Source organism: Triturus cristatus, chromosome 1_1 (genome assembly GCF_964204655.1).
Source record: "Triturus cristatus chromosome 1_1, aTriCri1.1, whole genome shotgun sequence".
Lineage (NCBI taxonomy): Eukaryota > Metazoa > Chordata > Amphibia > Caudata > Salamandridae > Triturus > Triturus cristatus.
In genome coordinates this window covers 571,967,879-571,990,868 of record NC_140579.1, presented here as the reverse complement: position 1 = coordinate 571,990,868, position 22,990 = coordinate 571,967,879, and the positions used below count along the sequence as shown (strand labels likewise).

The window sequence follows — 22,990 nt, the reverse complement described above, 5'->3', positions numbered from 1 at the left end:
CCGATTCCGGCGGGAGGGTGAAGGTGCACAGCGAGCCTCCAACGAGCGAGGTGACAGGGGCAGCCCAGCACAGCGTAGGGGGAGCGGCTCCGATCGAGCGAGGCTCTTCCCAAGGCGGGGGGGGCTAAGCAGTCCTGGTCACGGCTCAGGGAGGGACTGGGGCACGAGGGTCACAGCTCCGGCGAGGGAAGGGACACCACAGTCCAGCGGCAGGCGAGTGAAGATCAGGTAGAGCCCAATGGTCCTGGGGCTCAGTTCAGGGGGCAAGCTCAGTTCCAAGCCCTTGGAGATCGTTTTGGAAAAGCACAAGTCTTGAAAGTAAAAGTAAAGTAAAAGTCTTCAGCAACAGTTTCTCTTCTCTCCTTTGGCAGCAAGGTCACCACTGCAGGCCAATCCCCCAGGATAGGGACAGTCTTCCTCCTACAGCTTTCCCGGTGCCTCCTCCTCAGGCAGAGATTCTTCTTGGTCAAAAGCGGATCTAGTTTCTTAGGAGCAGGGCTCCTACATTTATACAGCAAATCTTTTGTTCTCCCAGGCCAGGGGGGCCCTTGCATAGTTCAGTCCGGTTTCTGAGCACTTTGTTTACGCGATGCAGGCTTCTTCTTTCAGAGTGCAGGGCAGAGTCCTCAGACGCTCCACGGGGGGCGGAGCCGGCATTGAGGTGGCAGAGCACTGTCCTATTCAGAGCCTAGGAGCACTCCTCCCACCCATCTACCTGTCGATCGTCCTATTCACCACCAGGCTACCTAGCCCTGCCCATCTGGGTTCCCCCAGCCCTGTCACTCACACCAGCCAGACATCAGATACACATCACGCAGAGGCGGGCTGAAACGTTTAGGCAAGCAAAGGCCAGCTTTCTAAAAGCAGCATTTGCAAACCCGGAATATTAAAATAAACCTTACGAAAAGATGTACCTTATTATTCCGAGTTCAGGCATACTAAACTCGATCTTCTACCATGTTCCCTGGGTCGGTTAGGATCATAGGGTGTAACAATCCAAGCCGCCCATACTGGCCTATGAGAACAGGGTAGCCTTACAGCAGTGAACAACAAAATGGCGGCCATTCACTACCAGGACATGCCGCGCATCTAGGCTTGTCCTACCTTAGGCTTACAACGCACCCTGCCCGTGGGCCTACCAAAGGGGTGACTAATATGTAGCTAAGGGAAGGTTTCAGGGACCGGCAAGTGTGGGCACCTGCCAGTCAGCATGTCAGTACCAGACTGCACGCAGGTTCTGCGATGGCAGACCTTAGACGTATTTTACCGGCCGCTTCTGTGGGTGGCACAACCCGTGCTGCAAGCCCACCAGCGGTGTTTGCGTTTACATGCCCTGGCGCTCCTGGCGCACTTTACTGGGGCCTGACAGTAAATCAAACAATCCAATCATGGAATCCAACCAACATATACAATTTACATAGGGAGCACTTGCACCGCGACACTGGTTGGCAGTGGCACAGCGCGCTGAGCGGCCAACACCATAAAAACACATGAGGCACAGCGACAAAAAGAGGAAGGGAGACTCACGCCAAGGTGCCAGGTCTAACACATATGAAGTGTGCCCTTTAACTTGGTCATTGGCAATATTTCCTCAAACCTTGCTATGCCATTCTTATAGCCATGGTCATTTGTGGGCGCCGAGAGTGAGGAGCCAAGAGTGGCAGCACTAACACTGTGGAGTTTACAAGTAATGTTTGATATTATTGGAAAAACAAATCACTAGCAAGGTGTCGCTCAGATTGTTTTACGTAATGTTGTGACTGAACAGTTATTCACACCATAGTGATCAACTCTTGTCTTAGCAAACCTGCCTAGTCACCATCAAATAGGTATCTTCTGAATTTGTGTTGCTCCATAACTGGCTAACAGATGCCATGTGTGAAGATGTATTAGGGTGGGACTAACCCTTAGAACAAATTAAAGAGTGGATATTCATTTCCCATTGTGACAACAGAATTTTGAAGAGTACAGTTTAGTCGTTCATGTGTGGTGGAAGAATATATTGTCTCTCAGTAGCTTCGAGCCATCTAAATAGATTTGAAAGGCACTGACCAGTATTCCGTTTGAAGGATACCTTACCCCATTGTTACTTATATAACTCACGTTTTTGCTATTTATATTTTTAGAATGTTAGTGGTCCATAATTCAGTTTGACTCTCTCTCTTGAAATGGCTTGTTATACTGGTTTCAGGATCACTCCTAGTGGAGGCTACATGGTAGCCAGAGATGATTGTGCAAAATGCGTCTTTATTGATACATTAGGAGGGTCTCAGAGAGCTTCCTCTAGGGTTTCAGTGTTCAAATGGCAGTGAGCTGTCGTTGGACATATGGTGTACGTAATTACATACCTTATTATCCAACTTAAAATTACCAGGTTTTTAAAGGTCATTTCATATTTCCAAATCAAGCCTATTGTCCTAAACGGTGGCGCTTAAGAAGTTAAATGTTTACCAAATCTTCAAGTAATGGTTTCATACTTCATACATTTTCTATCGACTGTCTCTGTGGAATTCAGCTCTGCAAAGCATGGCAAGATCCCAAATGCCAGAAAAGATTTACTGGAAATGTGCCTGTCAGGTTGTATTTAAGCTGCTTTGAATGATTGTAGTGATAAACTGAACATTCATTTTCGACTGCATTTTCAGAAAGGTCAGATTTGATTTTTTGCTCAGCCTAGATGTTTCCTATTTCACTTTGCCATCTTGGAAGATTTACTTCTTGGCGTTATCTAAATGTGATGTAGGTTATTTATGATTCTTGTTTAATTATGACGCACCTGATTTCATGAGCAGTTTCTTCATGATCGTCATTTTATGGCAGGCTTTTCTTGCACTGTTCGAATCCATTGTCTCTGGTTGGCGCAGGTAGCCACTTGCGACAAGCAGGGACCCTTTCCTCTAAGTCAGGGCGTAGGGTCACCTCTTTAAAAATAACCCCTGCTCACCCTCTAGGTAACATGGCGCGGGCAGTCAGGCTAGATTCCAGAGGGCATTAGGTTAAGCGTTGCAAGTTGTCCCACACAATAATCACCACCCCACCACACAAAGACACAAGGCTGTGGTTATATCAAAATAAAGTTCTTTATATAAAAGATTTCTTTGCAGGCAGGTTGATAAAATACAGTTCTCGTGTAAGTACTAATCCAGTTACTCTTTAAAGGCTTAAAATGCAGTCCACAGTTATAAAAATGGCACAGTTCTGATCAAAATAAGGTTATTTGGGGGGTTGTGTCCTCCGTAGCGCCTCAGGTACGCTTCGTACCGCTATTTCAGGACGTCGTGCCGTTCCTCACGCTTCTCGCTTGAGTACGCGTATGTAGGCAGTGAACCAGACGGGCCGTACCTACGTAGGTACGCGTCGAACTCGATCCAGGCTTCGCTCGCCAAGTCTCACGCTTCCCGCGTGAGCGCCGGTAATGCTTTTCAATGTGGTACGGTCCGGACAGTGGCAGAGACGCGCCGTACACGGACGGCAGCACAAGTACGGTTCAAACTAAAGGCAGGTACGGCTCAAATTATAATACTTTCGAGGCAGGTACTGTTCGAACTAAAGGCAGGTACGGCTCAAATTATAATACTTTCGAGGCAGGTATGGTTCGAACTAAAGGCAGGTACGGCTCAAATTATAATACTTTCGAGGCAGGTACGGTCCGTACGAAGGCAAGTACGGGCCGTACTTTAGCGCACAGCTCCCAAATATGTTTAAAGCAGGTACGGCTCGTACGAAGGCGAGTACGGGCCGTATCTTAGCGCGGACAGTCACAAATACCTTCTTTCTTCACGGGGATGGTCACGGCAGCCTCGGGTTTCCACGGGGAGGTGTCCCACGTCGCGGTGTCGTACCTCGCAGTCAGAGGGCGGCGGTGCTTCGTGGCACACTCGCAGAAGGTCTCAGCCACACGATAAAAGTCAGACGAGGGGAAGGCAGCTCCGGGGCAATTCTTAGCGCGTTGCAGCACCAACAGAGTCTCGGTAGATCACCAGTATATCGCAGGTCCTTGTGGGGATCTCGGCGGCGCGGGGTCGCCAAGGCTCAGTGCGCAGACACTCAGGGTCCTTTCCTTGCGGTGCGAGCTACGGCTCGGAGGGGCAGGTACTTGCGGTGCTGGGACCAGGCAGGTCCTAGCGGTGTTCGTGGTAGCCCCAGGTGGCAGATGTCGCGGTGCCGGGAAAGGGGTAGAGGCACACAGGTTCTCTGGGAGTCAGCTTCACAGAATCGCTTCCAGGCACTTCTCCTCTTCTTTAGGAAAGGTAGCGCCCACTGTTCCTGGGGCGCAGATCAGGGGGCAAGTTCACAAGCAAGGCCTTGGAGATTGTTTAGAAGCACATGTTGAATCAAAGTCTTTTTCTGTAGTCTTTTCCTCTTCTTCCAGCAGACAGGCACCCACTGCAGGCCAGTCTCTTAGGCAGAAAGACAGTATTCCTCCTTCAGCTTCTCCAGGTCCTTCTCTTTCAGGCAGAGGTTCGTCTTGGCGTAAACAGGATCTGATTTCTTAGGAGCAGGGCTCCTTCTTTTATAGCACAATTATTTTGTTCTTTGTCGCCAGGGGGCCTGGGCCTGGCTCAGTCCAGTTTTGGAGCACTTTGTTGTGGTGACTCTGCTCTTTCCTTTCAGCAGCAGGGCAGAGACATCAGCCGCTCCACAGGGGGCGGAGCCAGCATTGTGGTGGCAGAGCACAGGTCTATTCAGAGTCAAAGGTGTACTCCTCCCACCCATCCTGGTGTAATCTCTCTACCCACCACCTGGCAGCGAGCCTGTCTCCTGGAATTCCCCAGCCCTGCTCCTCACTGATGCTAGGCAGAACACACACACACAGCAGAGGCGGACTGAAATGGCCTGGTCAGTAAATACTAACTTTCTAAAAGTAGTATTTACAAACGCAGGATATTAAAATAAACTTTACTAAAATAATTATTTTATTATTATGAGTTCAGGCATACTAAACTTGACTTTCTACCATGCTCTGAGTCCACTGGGATCACATGGTGTAGCAATTCCAGCAGCCCATTCTGGCCTATGGAGAGCAGGTAGCCTTCAACAGTGAAAAACGAAAATGGCTGTAATTCACTATTAAGACATGCCACACACATCAGGGCATGTCCTACCTTATGCCTACAATGCACCCTGCCCTTGGGCCTACCAGAGGGGTGACTAATATGTAGTTAAGGGAAGGTTTAGGGACTGGCAAGTGGGTGCACTTGCGCAGTCAGCGCAACAGTACCAGACTGCGCGCAGGTTCTGCAGTGGCAGATCCTAGACACATTTTACTAGGCCGCTTCCGTGGGTGGCCCAAGCAGTGCTGCAAGCCCACCAGCGGTATTTGTATTTACAAGCCCTGGCACTCCTGGTGCACTTTACTAGGGGCTGACAGTAAACCAAATGAACCAATCATGGACACCAATCAAAGTATACACTTTTCAAAGGGAGCACTTGCACTGTGGCACTGATTAGCAGTGGCACAGTGCCCTGAGCAGCTAACACCAACAAAACACAATGAGGCACATCAGCAAAAAATGGAAGGGAAACTCACGCCAAGGTGCCAGGTCTAACATGCACCATCTAAAATCCTGCCACTGTGAAATAGCTGATATTTTCCTTAATTGGTCGGGTAACTTTGGCTATTAGTCTGGGTTGGGGCTGTTAGGAAAACAAATACCAAATTTTTAATGTAAAGGTCCCCTTTCATTGACTAGTTAAGCCAATGTTCTTTGTCTTGGTGGCATGTTAACTTGATTTGGCCAAGGCAGCATTTTGTAGGGCAGTTTAACCAATAATGCACTCAGAGTTCTTTCAAGCCATTGAAGTGAGGTTTGTCAATAACAGGAAAAATGGATGGGAAAAGATAGGAAATTCACATCAATGTATTCTCTTACAGCAAAGAGAAACTGCTGTATGAGGGAGACAAAGAAGAAACATCAAAATTCATTGAGCGCGATGATGAGGGGAAGGAGGAATCCAGCTGTACCAGCTCAGAAGAAGATGAGGAAGCCTCCGAGTCAGAGGCTGAAAAAGAGTCGGGTAATCTGGAAAATGGGGCCACTGTCATTTGTCTAATCTGTACCCCTTGGACTAATAGTCCTTTCTAGCAATTGTCCCGGAAATTAACCGGTCTTCAAAGTTTAAAATCTATAATAACATGTCATCTTGAAAATCGTTCATAGAAATTGTTAAATAGATAGCCTGGATCCCTCTGGGATGTGGTCATCGTTTGGTCTTTGCTCTTATGCTCCCTAATTTGTCTTTTATGTTTCCCCAGTTGAATCTTTAGCCTAGCTGCCCTTCCTATTTTACTTTTTTAGGTTTCAAGCTGCCTAACTTTCCTGTTAATTCCGTTCCTGCCCTGGTTTTGTGGTCCCTTCTCTACTATCTTTTCTTGCTTCCTTTTACCCTGCCCTTAACCCCGACAAGCTCTTTAAGCCATCATAAAGCACACTCTTTTTTTTTATTATTCCTAAACAGAAAGGCATCATAATATTACAAACAACGATGTAAATAAAGGCAGAATCCGTGAACAGATTTCACCTTCAGCCCACACTGTACTGTCTTCGTCTACAGCAAAAAAGGTAAGTTATAGTGAAGCTAAACGGTTTATATTGTGTAATTTTCATTTTGGTTGTTTGATTGCTTATTGTGCAGTTAACTCATTTTTATTATCACTCAGACCATTATCATTTGCCATCTTCCCTTCTCACTGGTCCTTTTATTTTACTTGACTTCATCGTGTACACAGTCAAATTTTGCGCTGTTAATATTATATATGGACTCGCCCTGACAGTTTGAAAAAACCTTTCCCATTACCTTACTTCAAAGACCTTTACTAAAGCAGAAGTAGGTCGACTAATACAGCCTCATGACTAATTTCTTAGTTCAAGCTGAATTCTACAATTAACTTTTTGTAAGTCTGCCCCAACATGCCTTGATGAATGAAAAGTTCTAAATTCCATAGAGGCAGGCTTTGGACCACATCCTGGCACAGTGTTCTAGTAAAGGTATGGTTGGCTCTTAAGGTTTTTTAATGTAAATAACTTCACTAACAGACTTTACCTGGTTGAAGCCTTATGTAGTAGCTCTCACCAAATCTAAAGTTGGTGGCCTTAGTTTTGTAAGTTCTCAAACTAGTTTACAGAGAACAGTGTAATGTTTGGATATTGTCTATATCACCCCAACTCCAAAACAAATACTGACATAGTATATTAGGAACTGTTGAGGAAATTAGGTGTATTATATGGTGTGATTGTGCGACCTCACCGTGTAATACACTTACCAACCCCATCTGATAAGAGACTAATCTGGAAATTTTCCATGAGCAGTACCCCTGTCCACCAGTAGGTCTCGTCATCAGCATCGTCCTCGCACCACCCCAGCACGCTGACCTCGGTTCTTTTCCTTCTACGCAATTCAGCACAGATCTGGTGAGAGCTACCCTGTCACTTACCTTTTGACAGTTTTTTTTTGATGGTTTGTCAAACGTTTTTAGGTCTCGCCTAGCGAAAGCAGCGCATGTGCTGTTCTCGCTATTGCGAGTACCATTTGGAATCGATTCTGCCAGGGCTTGCATCTGCATGGACAAACATGGCTGCTCTTGCCATTTGTCCATAGCAAACAGCATGCACGTGTCCGTAGTCCGTAGAGACTGTGGACAGCCCGACGCCATTTTGCATTTTGGTGTCCTAGCAACGAAAATGCTGTTTCCTGTACAGCGTGGAAGGTGTCCTAGCAACGAAAATGGTTATTTATTTATTCTTAAACGGCACGTTTCTTAAAAATGCCGCTTAGACTGAGTTTGTATTTATTTTGTTGAAACGCGCGCCGTGTAACTTGGCATTGGCATACTACTCACTCTCTACTACCCCTCTACCCCACCCCTCTACCACCCCTCTACCCCTCTACCACCCCTCTACCCCTCTACGACCCTACTACCCCTCTACCCCTCTACGACCCTACTGCCCCTCTACTACACCACTACCCTAAAACCCCACTACCCCCTACAACCCCACTACACCCCTACTATCCCACTACCCCCTTACTATCCCACTACCCCCTTACTATCCCACTACCCCCTACTACCCCACTATGCCTCTACTACCCCTCTACCCTACTAACCCACCCCTCTACCCTACTACCCCTCTACTACCCCTCTACCACCCCTCTACCCTACTACACCTCTACCCTACTACACCTCTACCCTACTACCCCTCTACTACCCTACTACCCCTCTACTACCCTACTACCACCCCACTACCCCACTACCCCTCTACCCTACTACTCCTCTACTACCTCTCTACTACCCCCTACTACCTATCTACCTCACCCCTACTACCCCTCTACCTCACCCCTCTACTACCCCTCTACCCCCCTCTACTACCCTACTACTACCCCTCTAATTCCCCACTGCTACCCCAATACCCCACTGCTACCCCAATACCCCACTACTACCCCAATACCCCACTACTACCCCAATACCCCACTACTACCCCCATACCCCACTACTACCCCATACCCCACTACTACCCCAATACCCCACCTCTACTACCCCCCTCTATCCCCTTTATCCCCCTCTACCACCCTACTCTCTACCCCTCTCTACCCCTCTACGCGCACACATATATATATATATTCACTGAAAAAACCATAGGTTTCAGGGGCGTTATAGTTAGCTGGACTTTTCACTCATACAAAACCATTGAAATTCGCCCGTTATAGTTAGTTCAGCTAACTATAACTCGCGCGCCCGCAATGCACTGCTGATGACGTCACATGTTACATCACTCATGACATGGTCAGTGACATCACTGATGACATCACTGATGACATCTCAAATGACATCACTGATGACATCATCCAGTGAATGTGTGTTTTTCTGAAAATTAAATATATTTTATATATGTATATCTCAATGTTGATGGAAGAATAAATGGGCACATAAGGGTCTAAATGGATGATTTGTTTTTGAAAAATTGATTGTATAACTGACTAAGTGTATCTTAGTGAATATATGGCTTAGTGAGTAATGTTTAAATATGTAAATATCTGTATCACTCTCTCATTTTGTGTATAAGTGGCTGCATGGGTGGTTGAGTAGCTACATGAGTGTCTATATAGGTAATTAGTTGTTTTTTTGAGTATCAGTATGAGGTGCCGATCACGATCCGGTAAAAAATGTCCCCGTGCGACTCGTATCGGGTCTTTTTACCGTACGAATCGTACAAGTGCCTTACGAACTGGCAATCACGATTCGCATGGTAAAAAGTCCATACGAACCGCACTGGGAATCATTCCCCACACGTCCTCGGGTCGGAAAATGTGTCCGACACGTCCTCGGACGATTTACCTTACAAACGTGAAAAGCCAAGTCCGACCGAGGAATCACGATCCATCCCGTGCGTCCGAGCGTACAACCGTATGGAAAAAACACCGTCCGCACCGAACTCCTATAGCAACCATGGAGACATGTGCCCGCATACGCGCCCAACACTCCCCCCAGCCCCCGTACGTCCGACACGTACCCCCCGTGTATGTATACCCCCACCCGTCTAGGTACACCCCAGTACGTTCAAGTCGTACCCCCACCCCAGTACATGTCGTACCACCGTCTATGTACACCCCAGTACGTTCGAGCTCCACCCCCACCCCAGTACGTGTCATACCCCCGTGTACCTACACCCCAGTACGTTCCAGTCGTACCCCCACCCCAGTACGTGTCAAACCACCGTCCATGTACACCCCAGTACGTTCCAGTCGTACCCCCACCCCAGTACGTGTCGTACCACCGTGAACCTACACCCCAGTACGTTCCAGTCATACCCCCACCTCAGTACGTGTCGTACCACCGTGAACCTACACCCCAGTACGTTCGAGCCCCACCCCCACCCCAGTACGTGTCATACCCCCCGTGTACCTACACCCCAGTACGTTTGAGCCCCACCCCCACCCCAGTACGTGTCATACCCCCGTGTACCTACACCCCAGTACGTTCCAGTCGTACCCCCACCCCAGTACGTGTCGTACCACCGTGAACCTACACCCCAGTACGTTCCAGTCGTACCCCCACCCCAGTACGTGTCGTACCACCGTGAACCTACACCCCAGTACGTTCCAGTCGTACCCCCACCCCAGTACATGTCGTACCACTGTGAACCTACACCCCAGTACGTTTGAGCCCCACCCCCACCCCAGTACGTGTCATACCACCGTGAACCTACACCCCAGTACGTTCCAGTCGTACCCCCACCCCAGTACGTGTCGTACCACCGTGAACCTACACCCCAGTACGTTCCAGTCGTACCCCCACCCCAGTACCTGTCGTACCACCGTGAACCTACACCCCAGTACGTTCCAGTCGTACCCCCACCCCAGTACGTGTCGTACCACCGTGAACCTACACCCCAGTACGTTCGAGCCCCACCCCCACCCCAGTACGTGTCATACCCCCCGTGTACCTACACCCCAGTACGTTCGAGCCCCACCCCCACCCTGTACGTGTCATACCCCCCGTGTACCTACACCCCAGTACGTTCGAGCCCCACCCCCACCCCAGTACGTGTCATACCCCCGTGTACCTACACCCCAGTACGTTGCAGTCGTACCCCCACCCCAGTACGTGTCGTACCACCGTGAACCTACACCCCAGTACGTTCGAGCCCCACCCCCACCCCAGTACGTGTCATACCCCCCGTGTACCTACACCCCAGTACGTTCGAGCCCCACCCCAGTACGTGTCATACCCCCGTGTACCTACACCCCAGTACGTTCGAGCCCCACCCCCACCCCAGTACGTGTCATACCCCCCGTGTACCTACACCCCAGTACGTTGCAGTCGTACCCCCACCCCAGTACGTGTCGTACCACCGTGTACCTACACCCCAGTACGTTCGAGCCCCACCCCCACCCCAGTACGTGTCATACCCCCGTGTACCTACACCCCAGTACGTTCCAGTCGTACCCCCACCCCAGTACGTGTCGTACCACCGTGAACCTACACCCCAGTACGTTCCAGTCGTACCCCCACCCCAGTACGTGTCGTACCACCGTGTACCCAGTACGTTCGAGTCCTACCCCCACCCCTGTACGTGTCGAACCACCGTGTATGTACATCCCAGTACGTTCGAGCCCCACCCCCACCCCAGTACGTGTCATACCCCCGTGTACCTACACCCCAGTACGTTCCAGTCGTACCCCCACCCCAGTACGTGTCGTACCACCGTGAACCTACACCCCAGTACGTTCCAGTCGTACCCCCACCCCTGTACGTGTCGAACCACCGTGTATGTACATCCCAGTACGTTCGAGCCCCACCCCCACCCCAGTACGTGTCATACCCCCGTGTACCTACACCCCAGTACGTTCGAGCCCCACCCCCACCCCAGTACGTGTCATACCCCCGTGTACCTACACCCCAGTACGTTCGAGCCCCACCCCAGTACGTGTCATACCCCCCATGTACCTACACCCCAGTACGTTCCAGTCGCACCCCCACCCCAGTACGTGTCGAACCACCGTGTACCCAGTACGTTCGAGTCCTACCCCCACCCCTGTACGTGTCGAACCACCGTGTATGTACATCCCAGTACGTTCGAGTCCTACCCCCAACACAACCTCCTAACTACGGAGCGCACCCCAGGCCCCAACATCACAACCGCATGTACGAGTCGTACCAAGCCACACACAAGGACAGCACCGTACAACCAAATGGCCCATGTACACACCGTACACACGCTCAAAACGCACGGACACAACCAGGACAAAACAAAACAACACAACAATACACCATTCGAATGGCACAAAGCCACTAAACATGGCCAAAAAACACCAAAACAACACCTTCACTGACCTGCAACTGCCAAAAACAAACAGAGGCCCAATACACCACCACTCCTTATAACCAACCCACCCACAATTCAAACACAGCCACACCCACCAATGGACCAATAAAAAGGGCCCACACACACAAACCATGAGCCTTTGCAACAGACCCACTGCTGCCAGACCCCACAGACAACCCACAGCACCAGACCTCAACCTTTACTACACCTTACACTTGCACACCTTCACACAACCACCTTCACAAACACACCCTCATCACATTCACACACACACGCACCTGCACAACCACACCCACACACCCACAACCATCCACACACCACCCCCACCATCCACACCCCCCCCACCATCCACACCCCTCATCATGCCCACTACCAAGAATCCAAAGTTCAGTAACCGAGAGTTGGAGGTTCTTGTTGATCAAATCCTCAGAGTCGAGCCACAGATCTTTGGAACATTGGTCAGAAACACCAGCCAGGCAGCAAAAACAGCCATGTGGCAGACCATCGTCGATGCTGTGAATGCTGTTGCGGACACCAGACGGACCAGGCAGGAATGCCAGAACAGGTGGTACGATCTGCGGAGGAGGGTCCGAGCCAAGAGGCAGGATGAACACGACCAGGCCAACGCCACCGGAGGAGGGCCCTCCCGCAGACCCGTACACTACCATCCCTGGGAGGAGAGGGTGATGGCCATACTGCCGGTGGAGGATTAGAAGGACTCCGAGACCCGGGTGAGTACACAAACAACGCACCTCACATGGGGGGAACGGCATCCACAACCAACATCACTAACAGGCACGCAACCACCACAAGCCATCGCATGACTCAACCACACTCCATGAGCACGCACATGCCACTGCTGCCACCATGCCCCATGCACCCAGCTGGACAATGTCAAGTCACAGGCCACAGAAGACAACAACACATGACACGGTAACCCGGATGGCGGGAGGCTGGGCCCAAAAAAGCACATAGTGCAACTCAGAAGCAGACAACAATTCACTTTACCCATATGGCCTAGGTCACAGCCAGACAAACAGTGTGTCCCAACACAGGAATGACTTGCCAGCAAATGGCGGACGCCTTGCATCAACACATGGGGGTGAAGGCACTGTTTTGCACATGACAGCAGCTAATGAACAGCCAACATTGTGAAAGAGTGGCAGCACACACCACCACAGCAGCAGCGCACAGACACACATCACACCCAATGGGTGCCTGGAGATCAGAAACAAACTCACATCAACAAGCCAAGGGCCACTCAAAGATCTGCTAACAGTGTGTGCCCAGGAAGCTGGGCCGAGGTGACAGAGGGTGACACACGGAGGGAGGGAGAGGGGGACAGAGAGGGAGGGAGAGGGGGACAGAGGGAGGGAGAGGGGGACAGAGAGGGAGGGAGACGGACAGAGGGAGGAGGCTGACACACGGAGGGAGGGAGAGGGGGACACAGAGGGAGCGAGACACAGGGAGAGCTAATCAGCCGTGTTGCGTGTGTGAATGTCTGCTCGTCAGCAGGTAGACTGCGTGCATGTAGACAAGGGTGGCCAGTGCCAGAACCCCCCCTCTTCACCATGGCAAAACACAGGGCCATGTCACAACCTGTACACGAGCACAAGGAAAGCTACCTGGATCATATAAGTGTGTGGATCCACTCCATGTGCGCATGTACAGTGCTACACGGAAGGCGCCAATGCATGGCTCGCCACACCTGCCCACTCCACTGCTGACTGCAGTCACACTTGACGCAGCAAGTAAGACTGTGCCACACATAGTTAAAGGGGCCAAAGTGGTGGCCAAGGGACACACCCATGCACAAGTGCACTGTGAGTGGAATGCAAGACAGATCCTAATTCCAAGAGGAAATGTGCCAACTTTGAAACGGATGAAACATGGATGTTGCATGGACCAAAATTAACATTGTCTCTCTCACACACAGGTCAACGTCGTGGTGCACCCCCAACACTGGGGGGGAACACTCACAGGACCCAGATCTGCAGGAGCCCGATCCCACCGGCAGCGACCACGCTCACCACTCTGCGGACGACCCCGACCGACCTGGCCCCTCTGGTGTCCAACCACCTGCAGCACCTGCGTCAGGTACAACTGTGCCAACCACCACCCCCACCTCCTGCCACATCCCAGGAGACACCCAGGATCCCTGCCCCAACACCACAATGCAGCCAGGCTCGCCAGGAGGGACACGGTGTCCCGGGCACCCAGGAGGAGGCAGGCGACAACGCCAATGCCACCCCTCAGGGGTCCCGGAGACCCCATGTGCCCACAAGTGCAGGCCAGGCGCAAGTGGGCAGGGGTGGTGGGAGTGGAGGACGGCGGAGGCGCGAGCCTGACCAGTTGGCTGGGGATCCGGTATTTTCCCATGTCCGTAACATCCTGGACTCATACCGGCAGGACACCACGGGCATGGCCCAGGTTGTGTCCGTCCTCGAGGGGATCAAGGCCCAGCAGGCCCAGCAACATGCGGAGCTAATTGCCTGTCTACTGGTACACCAACGGAGGATGGAGGACAGACAGGCTGAGCAAGTGACGGCATTCCAGGGGATTCACGCTACACTCCGTCGGATGGCCGACACCATGGCCGACCCTCCCTGTGCCAGAAGGCGGAGAACATCACCACCCACAGGGAGGGATCAGGAGGAGGAGGAGGAAACATCCGACGGAGCATCCCAGACGTCGTCACGGCCTGCTGGTGAGCTTCCCCGCAGGAGGCCGGGTCGTCCACGGAAAGGACCGTGAGGGTGGCTGCTACATCACCATCTCCCAGGACACCTGGCCTGGCACCTGGCCCACTGGAGCAACAGCATCACAGCATCAAGAGACATTCTCTGCCACATGGCCCTGCTGGTCACTGGCTGACCAATGTTGACAAAGACTGTGGCATGGACTCTGAGGATTTCCAATGGCAAGGACACCAACTCCCCTACTGAACTTTGGATTCCCTAATCCCGGAAAGCCCCTCACTTTGTCCCCCCCCCCCCCCAATAATAAATCACACTATGAAGAGTATATGCCTGCTGGTAGCATTATTACCTAACATGTGTCTTGTAAAGTCTAAACATGCCTGAGTCATCTTTTCTCTTCAACCATCCACACCCTGGGGCCTGAGTCTGGCACAGGACACATGGGTCACAGTTTATTAGGCAAGACAGACATGGAGCACCATACACACCCGTGATGGGCACAACCAGCTGAGGGGGTGGCCGAACAACCGTGCTGACACACACATTGAGTACACCAACAGTCATGCGCAGAGGTCAGGGATCCAGTCCAGTGTCCTGGGTGGCACCCAGGTATGTGTAGACAGGTGGCAGAACCATGTCCTGCAAGCTTGAGTCCGGTGGATGCAGAGAATGGGGGCCTGGACAACGTTGGATGCATGGGGATGGCACATGTCACAATACCCACGCAGTCATGGACATCATGCCCAATACACAGTCACAGCCCACACACACAGCTTGCATCTTGCGAATCGACACATTGACACATAGCCACAATCAGGGAATACCATGCCAGACATGCAGGATGCACCGTGCCAACACACCAGCATTGACTGAGAAGAGGCACCTTGGAGGCATAGGGACACCTTTATTAGTCATGTATTCGGGTTTGCAGAGGCAACTCGAAGTACACATGAACACATCATGTGGAGTGACATGTGGGTCCAACACTGGCACCCCCCTTCTGCAGCACAAATGCGTGATAGCCATGGTACTGGCACACAAGCGTCGGCTAACAGATAAATACCCACAGCTGCACACGGAGAGCCTGCCATACACCATAGATCCGCTGATGTGGAAGTCCCACACCATGTCAAGCCAATGCTAACCGTATGTGTCCGAGGGCAGTGTCACACACATTGATGCCATCATCACAATCCACTATCCCATCACTGATGACTGTCAACCAGGCAGACCATCTATTCAGGTGTACACAGCTGCATGTCGTGTCCCATGGGGATGCGACATGGCTGCAGAGGAACCAAACCCCGACAGGGGCAGTGTGCACACATCGTGAACAACTGCCACACCCAATACACCCCAGATGCATCCCTTACCCCATGGAGACTTCCAAACGTGTCCGTGCCTGTAACGCTGAGTCAGCCCACGATGTCATGTCCATGAGGAATAGCAGTGCCACAACAATGCAACCAGCAAACGGCATGCGCAGGTACCTGGGGAAGAGAGACACACAAGAAGTCAGCCACAAAAAGCACAGCCACTTGCATGTGCATTTACTCGACACATGTATGGATGACAACATGCTAGGTCACAATTATGACTGGGGAAATACTACCATCACTGCCACCATCACTCCAGTGACACACCCACACACACCTCTGACCCACGTGCCATACATGCAGGTGGAGACACACATCACAACGCATGCCACACGGGGACCAATGCGTGCACACTCAGACACTGGTACTCACCACTAAGCAAAGAAGTCGCGTATGAGCCGAGTCCGGATGTCCTCTTGCGGCTCCACATCCTCCACATCACTAGCCCAATTGCCAAGCCCTTCGTCCTCCACGGGTGGATGGTCCTCGTCATGTTGATTCAGGATGAGTGGCACAGCTCTTTCAACTGCCATGTTGTGCAGCATGCAGCAGACCATGAAGATCTTGCAGACCTTCGCCGGGGCATAAGGGAGTGCACCGCCGGTCTTGTGGAGGCACCGGAATCGGCTCTTCAGCATGCCAAACGTCCTCTCTATCACTCGCCTTGTCCGGCCATGGGCGGTGTTATAGCGGAGCTGGGCCGGCGTGATGGGGTTGCGGAGAGGTGTCAGCAGCCAAGGCATGTTGGGATAGCCAGCGTCCCCTACATGGGAAGCACATGGACATCGTTAGAACTGGTGAAGCGGTCGTGCTGGTCGGCTATACAGAATACAGGACGGACAGACTGTACCCACCAACAACACATGCCCGTTCGTTGCGCAGCTGCATCATCATATCAGGCATCCCGCTACGCCTCATGATGTAGGCATCGTGTGCTGATCCTGGGAAACGAGCACAGACATGTGAAATCACCATATTGGACAGACACACCACAAGGGCATTGATGGAGTGGTAGTGCTTCCGATTGCGGTACGCCACCTCCCGTGCGTGTGGTGGTACCAAACCTACATGTGTCCCATCTATGGACCCAATGACATGGGGCATCCCTCCCAGGGCATAGAATCCACGCTTGACCTCAGTCATCTGTTCAGGGGTTGGGAACTTGATGAAGTCATCCAGGTGAATCAACATGGCCTCCAAGAAATCATGCAGCACACCGCTGAACATGCTCTGGGACATGCCACCAACATGAGCTATGGTATTTTGGAAGGTACCCGTGGCAAGAAAATGTAGGGCAGCCATTACCTTCAGCTGGGGTGTCAGTGCCGTAGGATACCTGTGCTGCGGTTGCAGGTGTGGTTCCAGTCTCGCCGTCAGCTCCAGGATCAACGGTTAGGTGAAGCGGTAGAGCCGGATCCTGTCATTCTCCTGCATGGCAGCCAAGTCTGGAATTCTTCGGGCAAGAGGCGGCGCTCTGCAGTAATTTGGAAGTGACAAGGAAGAGTGAGTGCACTACGACAACAACTCATGTCTACTGAGCACATGTAAATCTGGCAATACACACATGCTACATAGGGAGTCAGGTATGTGCTACATGCCCAGGACACGTATGGATGCAAGATGACACTCCTTCCAAGACCCAGCTACACACGGAGATTGAGAACCTCCCCATGCCACGCCATGGGAATAGCTGTGTCCCAGTGCAAGTGAACAGCCCGACGCAAGACAGGAGTGACATACACCCACACATCAGCAGAAGTGGGATGCCGATTGCAGAGACTGGTTGCGGAACACCGGAGCCACAGGTCACATGACATTACACTAGGCCTGCCCACACACCTTGCCATGAAGGTGCACATGTCATGACTCACCACACATTCCTTGTGAGGATGCTGACATGGCCTTGTCACGCTACTCCGTGTCCCATGCATACATGTGCACCTCACATCCGATACCACATGTGGCATGGTGTGCGGAACAGTGTGCAATGACAATCTACACACAGACACATGTTGGTTGCTGCAACGGCTGCAGCTTTTGAGGGTGCTACAACATCAACCTGATGAAAATCCCGGACACATAAATGACATAGTCACATTGTGCACTGTGGGTAGTGACAAGTCATGTGTCATGACCCCTGTACCGGGCATCATGGGACACTTCCGTGTGTTGGTGTCCGTGCCATGCCAGTGACGCTCACCCCAAGTGCGCAGTACGACATGCACACATGTCAAAGGAGTCAAGGGCATGCCTGGCACACATTGCACCGTCACACAGTACACCTATGCACATCTCATCATACATCTGGTGCCTTCTCCACTCAGGAGGCATGTTCCACATCACAGCCTGTCACACCTGTGCCCCACACATGTAGTAATGCACAGACGATGCCTTGATGTCCATTCCTGGACAAGTATGTCCATCCATGGACAAGTATGTCCATCCATGGACAAGTATGTCCATCCATGGACAAGTATGTCCATCCATGGACAAGTATGTCCGCCCTATTCCTACCTGTGTGTCGCCTATCACCACTGTGATGTGTAAAAACCGCCGTACTGCTGCTAAGAGGGCCTGTGTATGTTCCCAAATCACTGTGGGAGTGCTGCCGTATGTGTACCCATCGTGATGGCGAGCGTACAGGCATTTGTACGGTCCGTACCACTACGGGTACGCATACGCGTGCAGACCCATAGTGATAGTGAGCGTAGATGCGTGTGTACGGTCCGTACCACTACGAGTACGCATACGCGTGCAGACCCATAGTGATAGTGAGCGTAGATGCGTGTGTACGGTCCGTACCACTACGAGTACGCATACGCGTGCAGACCCATAGTGATAGTGAGCGTAGATGCGTGTGTACGGTCCGTACCACTACGAGTACGCATACGCGTGCAGACCCATAGTGATAGTGAGCGTAGATGCGTGTGTACGGTCCGTACCACTACGAGTACGCATACGCGTGCAGACCCATAGTGATAGTGAGCGTAGATGCGTGTGTACGGTCCGTACCACTACGAGTACGCATACGCGTGCAGACCCATAGTGATAGTGAGCGTAGATGCGTGTGTACGGCCCTATCACTATGGGTCTGCACGCGTATGCGTACCCGTAGTGGTACGGACCGTACACACGCATCTACGCTCACTATCACTATGGGTCTGCACGCGTATGCGTACCCGTAGTGGTACGGACCGTACACACGCATCTACGCTCACTATCACTATGGGTCTGCACGCGTATGCGTACTCGTAGTGATAGTGAGCGTACATGCGAGTGTACGGCCCGTACCACTACGAGTACGCATACGCGTGCAGACCCATAGTGATAGTGAACGTAGGCATGCATGTACGGGCCGTTGCCATGCATTTGGGGTGCCCTAGGGCCCCGAAACGCACCGTACCTGTGTGTGATGCTCCAAATTACATAGGGGACAAGTATTAAGGCCTACATGCATGCTGGTTGTCATGGAGACCAAGTTCAAATTTCGAAATTGTTCTGGAAGGTGCACAGCAGAAGTCAGTTGGAATTATTCTACTTTGTTGCAATGTGTTTGTGGGGCTGACATCATGCAGGAGAATGAAACCGATAGAGAACCCACAGACTGCTAGGTTTGAAGGGATTGGTGGAAACATAGGATGCAAATGTGAGTGACCAATCACTCTGTACTCCTGTGCATGAGACTGGGCAGAAGGGCACATATAAGGCAGCCAGGTCCCATGAGGGAGTACTTGCCTGCACATCTTTGCATTCGTCGACCCAGCTGCTGCTACTGATTCCCTGGAACCATGTCAAGGGCTGTGGAGAGGACACAGCCATTCACCCTGGAGGAGAACATGGCTCTGCTGGATGTGATCCTCCCACAGTACTCCATGCTGTATGGGCGACCAGGGTATCAGGTGAGTGCATAGGCCACTGCCACAGACTGTCCCTATGTTGTGACTGTGACTTCTGCCATTGTGTCCAGGTGTAACACACATGCCATGTACTGTCGGGGGGGTGCCAGGGGGGGGTGCCTGATGTCTCCCAGCAGTGCCCTGAGACAGGAGGGGTGGGGGCCTATCACTCACAGCAGTGCCCTGAGCCAGGAGGGGTGTGTGCAGAGTCCTCCCAGCAGTGCCCTGAGACAGGAGGGGTGGGGGCCTATCACTCACAGCAGTGCCCTGAGACAGGAGGGGTGTGTGCAGAGTCCTCCCAGCAGTGCCCTGAGACAGGAGGGGTGGGGGCCTATCACTCACAGCAGTGCCCTGAGACAGGAGGGGTGGGGGCCTATCACTAACAGCAGTGCCCTGAGACAGGAGGGGTGGGGGGCTATCACTCACAGCAGTGCCCTGAGACAGGAGGGGTGGGTGTGATGCACAGTGTGAGCCTTGATCATTGATTGTGACATTGCCATCATTCCACCTGTGTACCCACTGTGGCACGTACTGCTTTTTCCCTCACCAGGGGATGATGTCCCTATGACAAAGGTGCAATGCGTTGGCTGCATGACATGCCTTGTTGTAACCAGCTAATTTGTACCCATATGTCTCTCTGTGACATGTGGCTGGTGTATTGATGTGGTGTCACTTGTTCCTCCTCACAGGTAGGCGCCACTGCCAAGGAGCAGATCTAGCTGACCGCCGTCAGTGCCGTGAGGGGTGTGGATGGTCGGAGGCGGAGCCTGCCCCAGGTGAGGAAACGCTGGCAGGATATCCGGTGCTGGACGCGGAGGATTGCACGGCTCCTGCTGGGGGACTCACCTGAGAGCCACAAGAACCGCGGCCGCCGCCGTCTGAGCCACCTCCACAGGCGTGTGCTGCCGGTGGTCTTTCCAGACCTGGAGAGGCGCTTACAGGCGATGCAGCAGCCGGAAGGGGGTAGGTACATGTGTGTTTGTTGTGTGTCACCGGCATTTGTAAGGGCACAGTAGCATGAATTCACTGGCAGGGTTTAAAGGTGCTGTGCAGATCCTGTTTGCCCCAGTATAGCGCTGCGCCCCTGCCACCCTTCCCCTCCTTGCAATGTGTTCCCTGGTCTGTGTGTAATCACTCCTACACAAGGTAATGTTGGCTGGCGCTTTGTCCACGAGAACAATGACTGTAGCATCATGTGTGGGGGTGGTGTGTAACAGGTTGTGGGACCTTGCCTGTGCACTGTCAAGTTCACTGCATGTGGGTTCCATGTCAGTTGGCACTGATGCTGACTCCAGACATGGGAGTTGGTCTCTCATGTGTCATGCCTTACAGCGCGCATGTCCTATGTAGTGGCCTGTGACATGATGTGCATGAGTGTGCGATACACATAGTGCAGGGATGGTGACGTGTGTTGCAGTCATTACCATTCAGTAGCATGTAGTTGCGTGCCCACTACTGTCCCCTGGGGCACCTTTTCCTCAGTGGTGTATGTGTCATCATAAACGTGGACAATCTCAGTGTCTACAGCGTAGGTTGTGCTCTGTGCCATTGTCCCCTGTCACCATGTATATAGACGTGCTATTTTGTACAGGTGTCCACTGTGCAGCCTGACCTGATTGTCCTTCTTCATACTCACAGTTGCCAGTGCCTGTGTGTCTTGTTATACTCATCTGAGGATGGGCACTGGTACCTCATTATTTGTACAGGCGCACCTTGGCTGTTTGGCGTCCAATCTTGCTTTTTGCCTGCCCCTGTGTGTATCACCCAGACTATGAGATGTTGGTGCCACCTGTGTCTCAACAATTTGCCTCGTGTAGGGTCTTGTTGGGGCGGGCAATGCCTATGTGTCAAATCCTAATTTCTACTTGCTGGGTCTGGGCAGTGTGTGATGTGTCTGGACACACACGCAATGTGCAGTGACCGAGTCATGTTGGGCATGTTTTCAGCATTACCTATGCAGCATGTGTCTCAAGTTCATGGATATGGTCCCTGGTCATCGGTATTTTCGCCAACGCTGTGTGGTGCAGATGCAGTGCTGGATTGTCCCCAGGGCCTGGGTGCTATGTCAGACTCCGTTTCCTGTGTTTAGCTATTGTCTCATGCTCTCCATGGTATTTCAGTGGCATGGTGGCTCAACCAACTGTGTGTTTCATGCCCTACATCGGTACCTTGTTTAGTAGATGTTAGGGATCTTCCTTTTCAGGCTATGCAGTGTTACTTATGTCGATTGGACTCATGTGACTGATGTGTACAGCTGTCTGATTAATTTCTGTCTCTCCACCCTGCCCACAGCATCGTCGGGGGACACAGAGGGAGACATGGACACAGGCAAGGCGGAGGGACCGAGCACCAGTGCCAGCCGTGACATCGGGGCTGGCACATCGAGTGGGACAGAGGTGGAGGATAGTGCGGCCGAGGACCTGTCGACTGGCACGTCAGAATACGAAGCTGACAGGTCTGAGGAGGATGTCTCCGAGTGGGCGGTGGCTGCACCAGCAGCTGACAGCGGAACAACACCTCGCACCACCCCCTCAGTTCCCACCAGCCGCCTCCCACTTGCTCGTGTCCCTTCCCAGCGTGCCCGGTCACAGCATGTCTCCTTCCTGCCAGGCACCGCACCCCCTGCCCCTGTCTCCACTGCTGCCGCCAATGCAGAGTCTGTGGACATCCAGCGGCAACTGCAGGTTGGTCAGGCTGCGATCCTTAATGTCCTCCATGCCCACGGCAAAACCCTCACCAACATCGAGGCTTTCTTGGAGGGCATTCATTCATCGCAGGCTGACCAACGCAACTTGCTGAGGTCCATAGACTCCACACTGACTGCAGCAGTGGGTCTCCTGCAGCGCGACCTCCCGCCACCTACCCCTGCCCCATCCACACTTCCCACTCCCATGCCTGTCCCACGTACACCCAGACGTCGGCATGCACCCACATCAACGGACACGGGCACCACACCAGCAGGGAAGGTCCACCGCACTCCTCCTGACACGCACACACAGGGTGAGGTAGGCACACCCACTGGGTCGGGGGGCAAACGTGTGACACACAGCCATAGTGGGAGTCCGCATTCCACCCAGTCCACTCCCTCCAAATCCCCTCCCCTCAGCTCTCCTGGCCACATCTCCCCCAAGGACTCCTTCATGGCCGCTCTGTCCCTGAGCCCCACAGTTACACCACCACGCAAGCGGTCAAGGAGG

The 22,990-nt window shown here is 52.3% G+C and overlaps 1 protein-coding gene across 1 annotated transcript in view; it reads left to right on the top strand.

The window, feature by feature from the left end:
• The window catches only part of LOC146870655 (protein phosphatase 1 regulatory subunit 12B-like), a 206,524-nt gene that overhangs the window by 163,909 nt on the left and 19,625 nt on the right, over nucleotides 1–22,990 (top strand). The window contains exons 7-8 of the mRNA XM_085643364.1: nucleotides 5,876–6,018; nucleotides 6,300–6,407. Of these exons, the coding sequence (XP_085499490.1) occupies nucleotides 5,876–6,018; nucleotides 6,300–6,407 (251 nt within the window). The remainder of the gene's footprint in view (nucleotides 1–5,875; nucleotides 6,019–6,299; nucleotides 6,408–22,990) is intronic.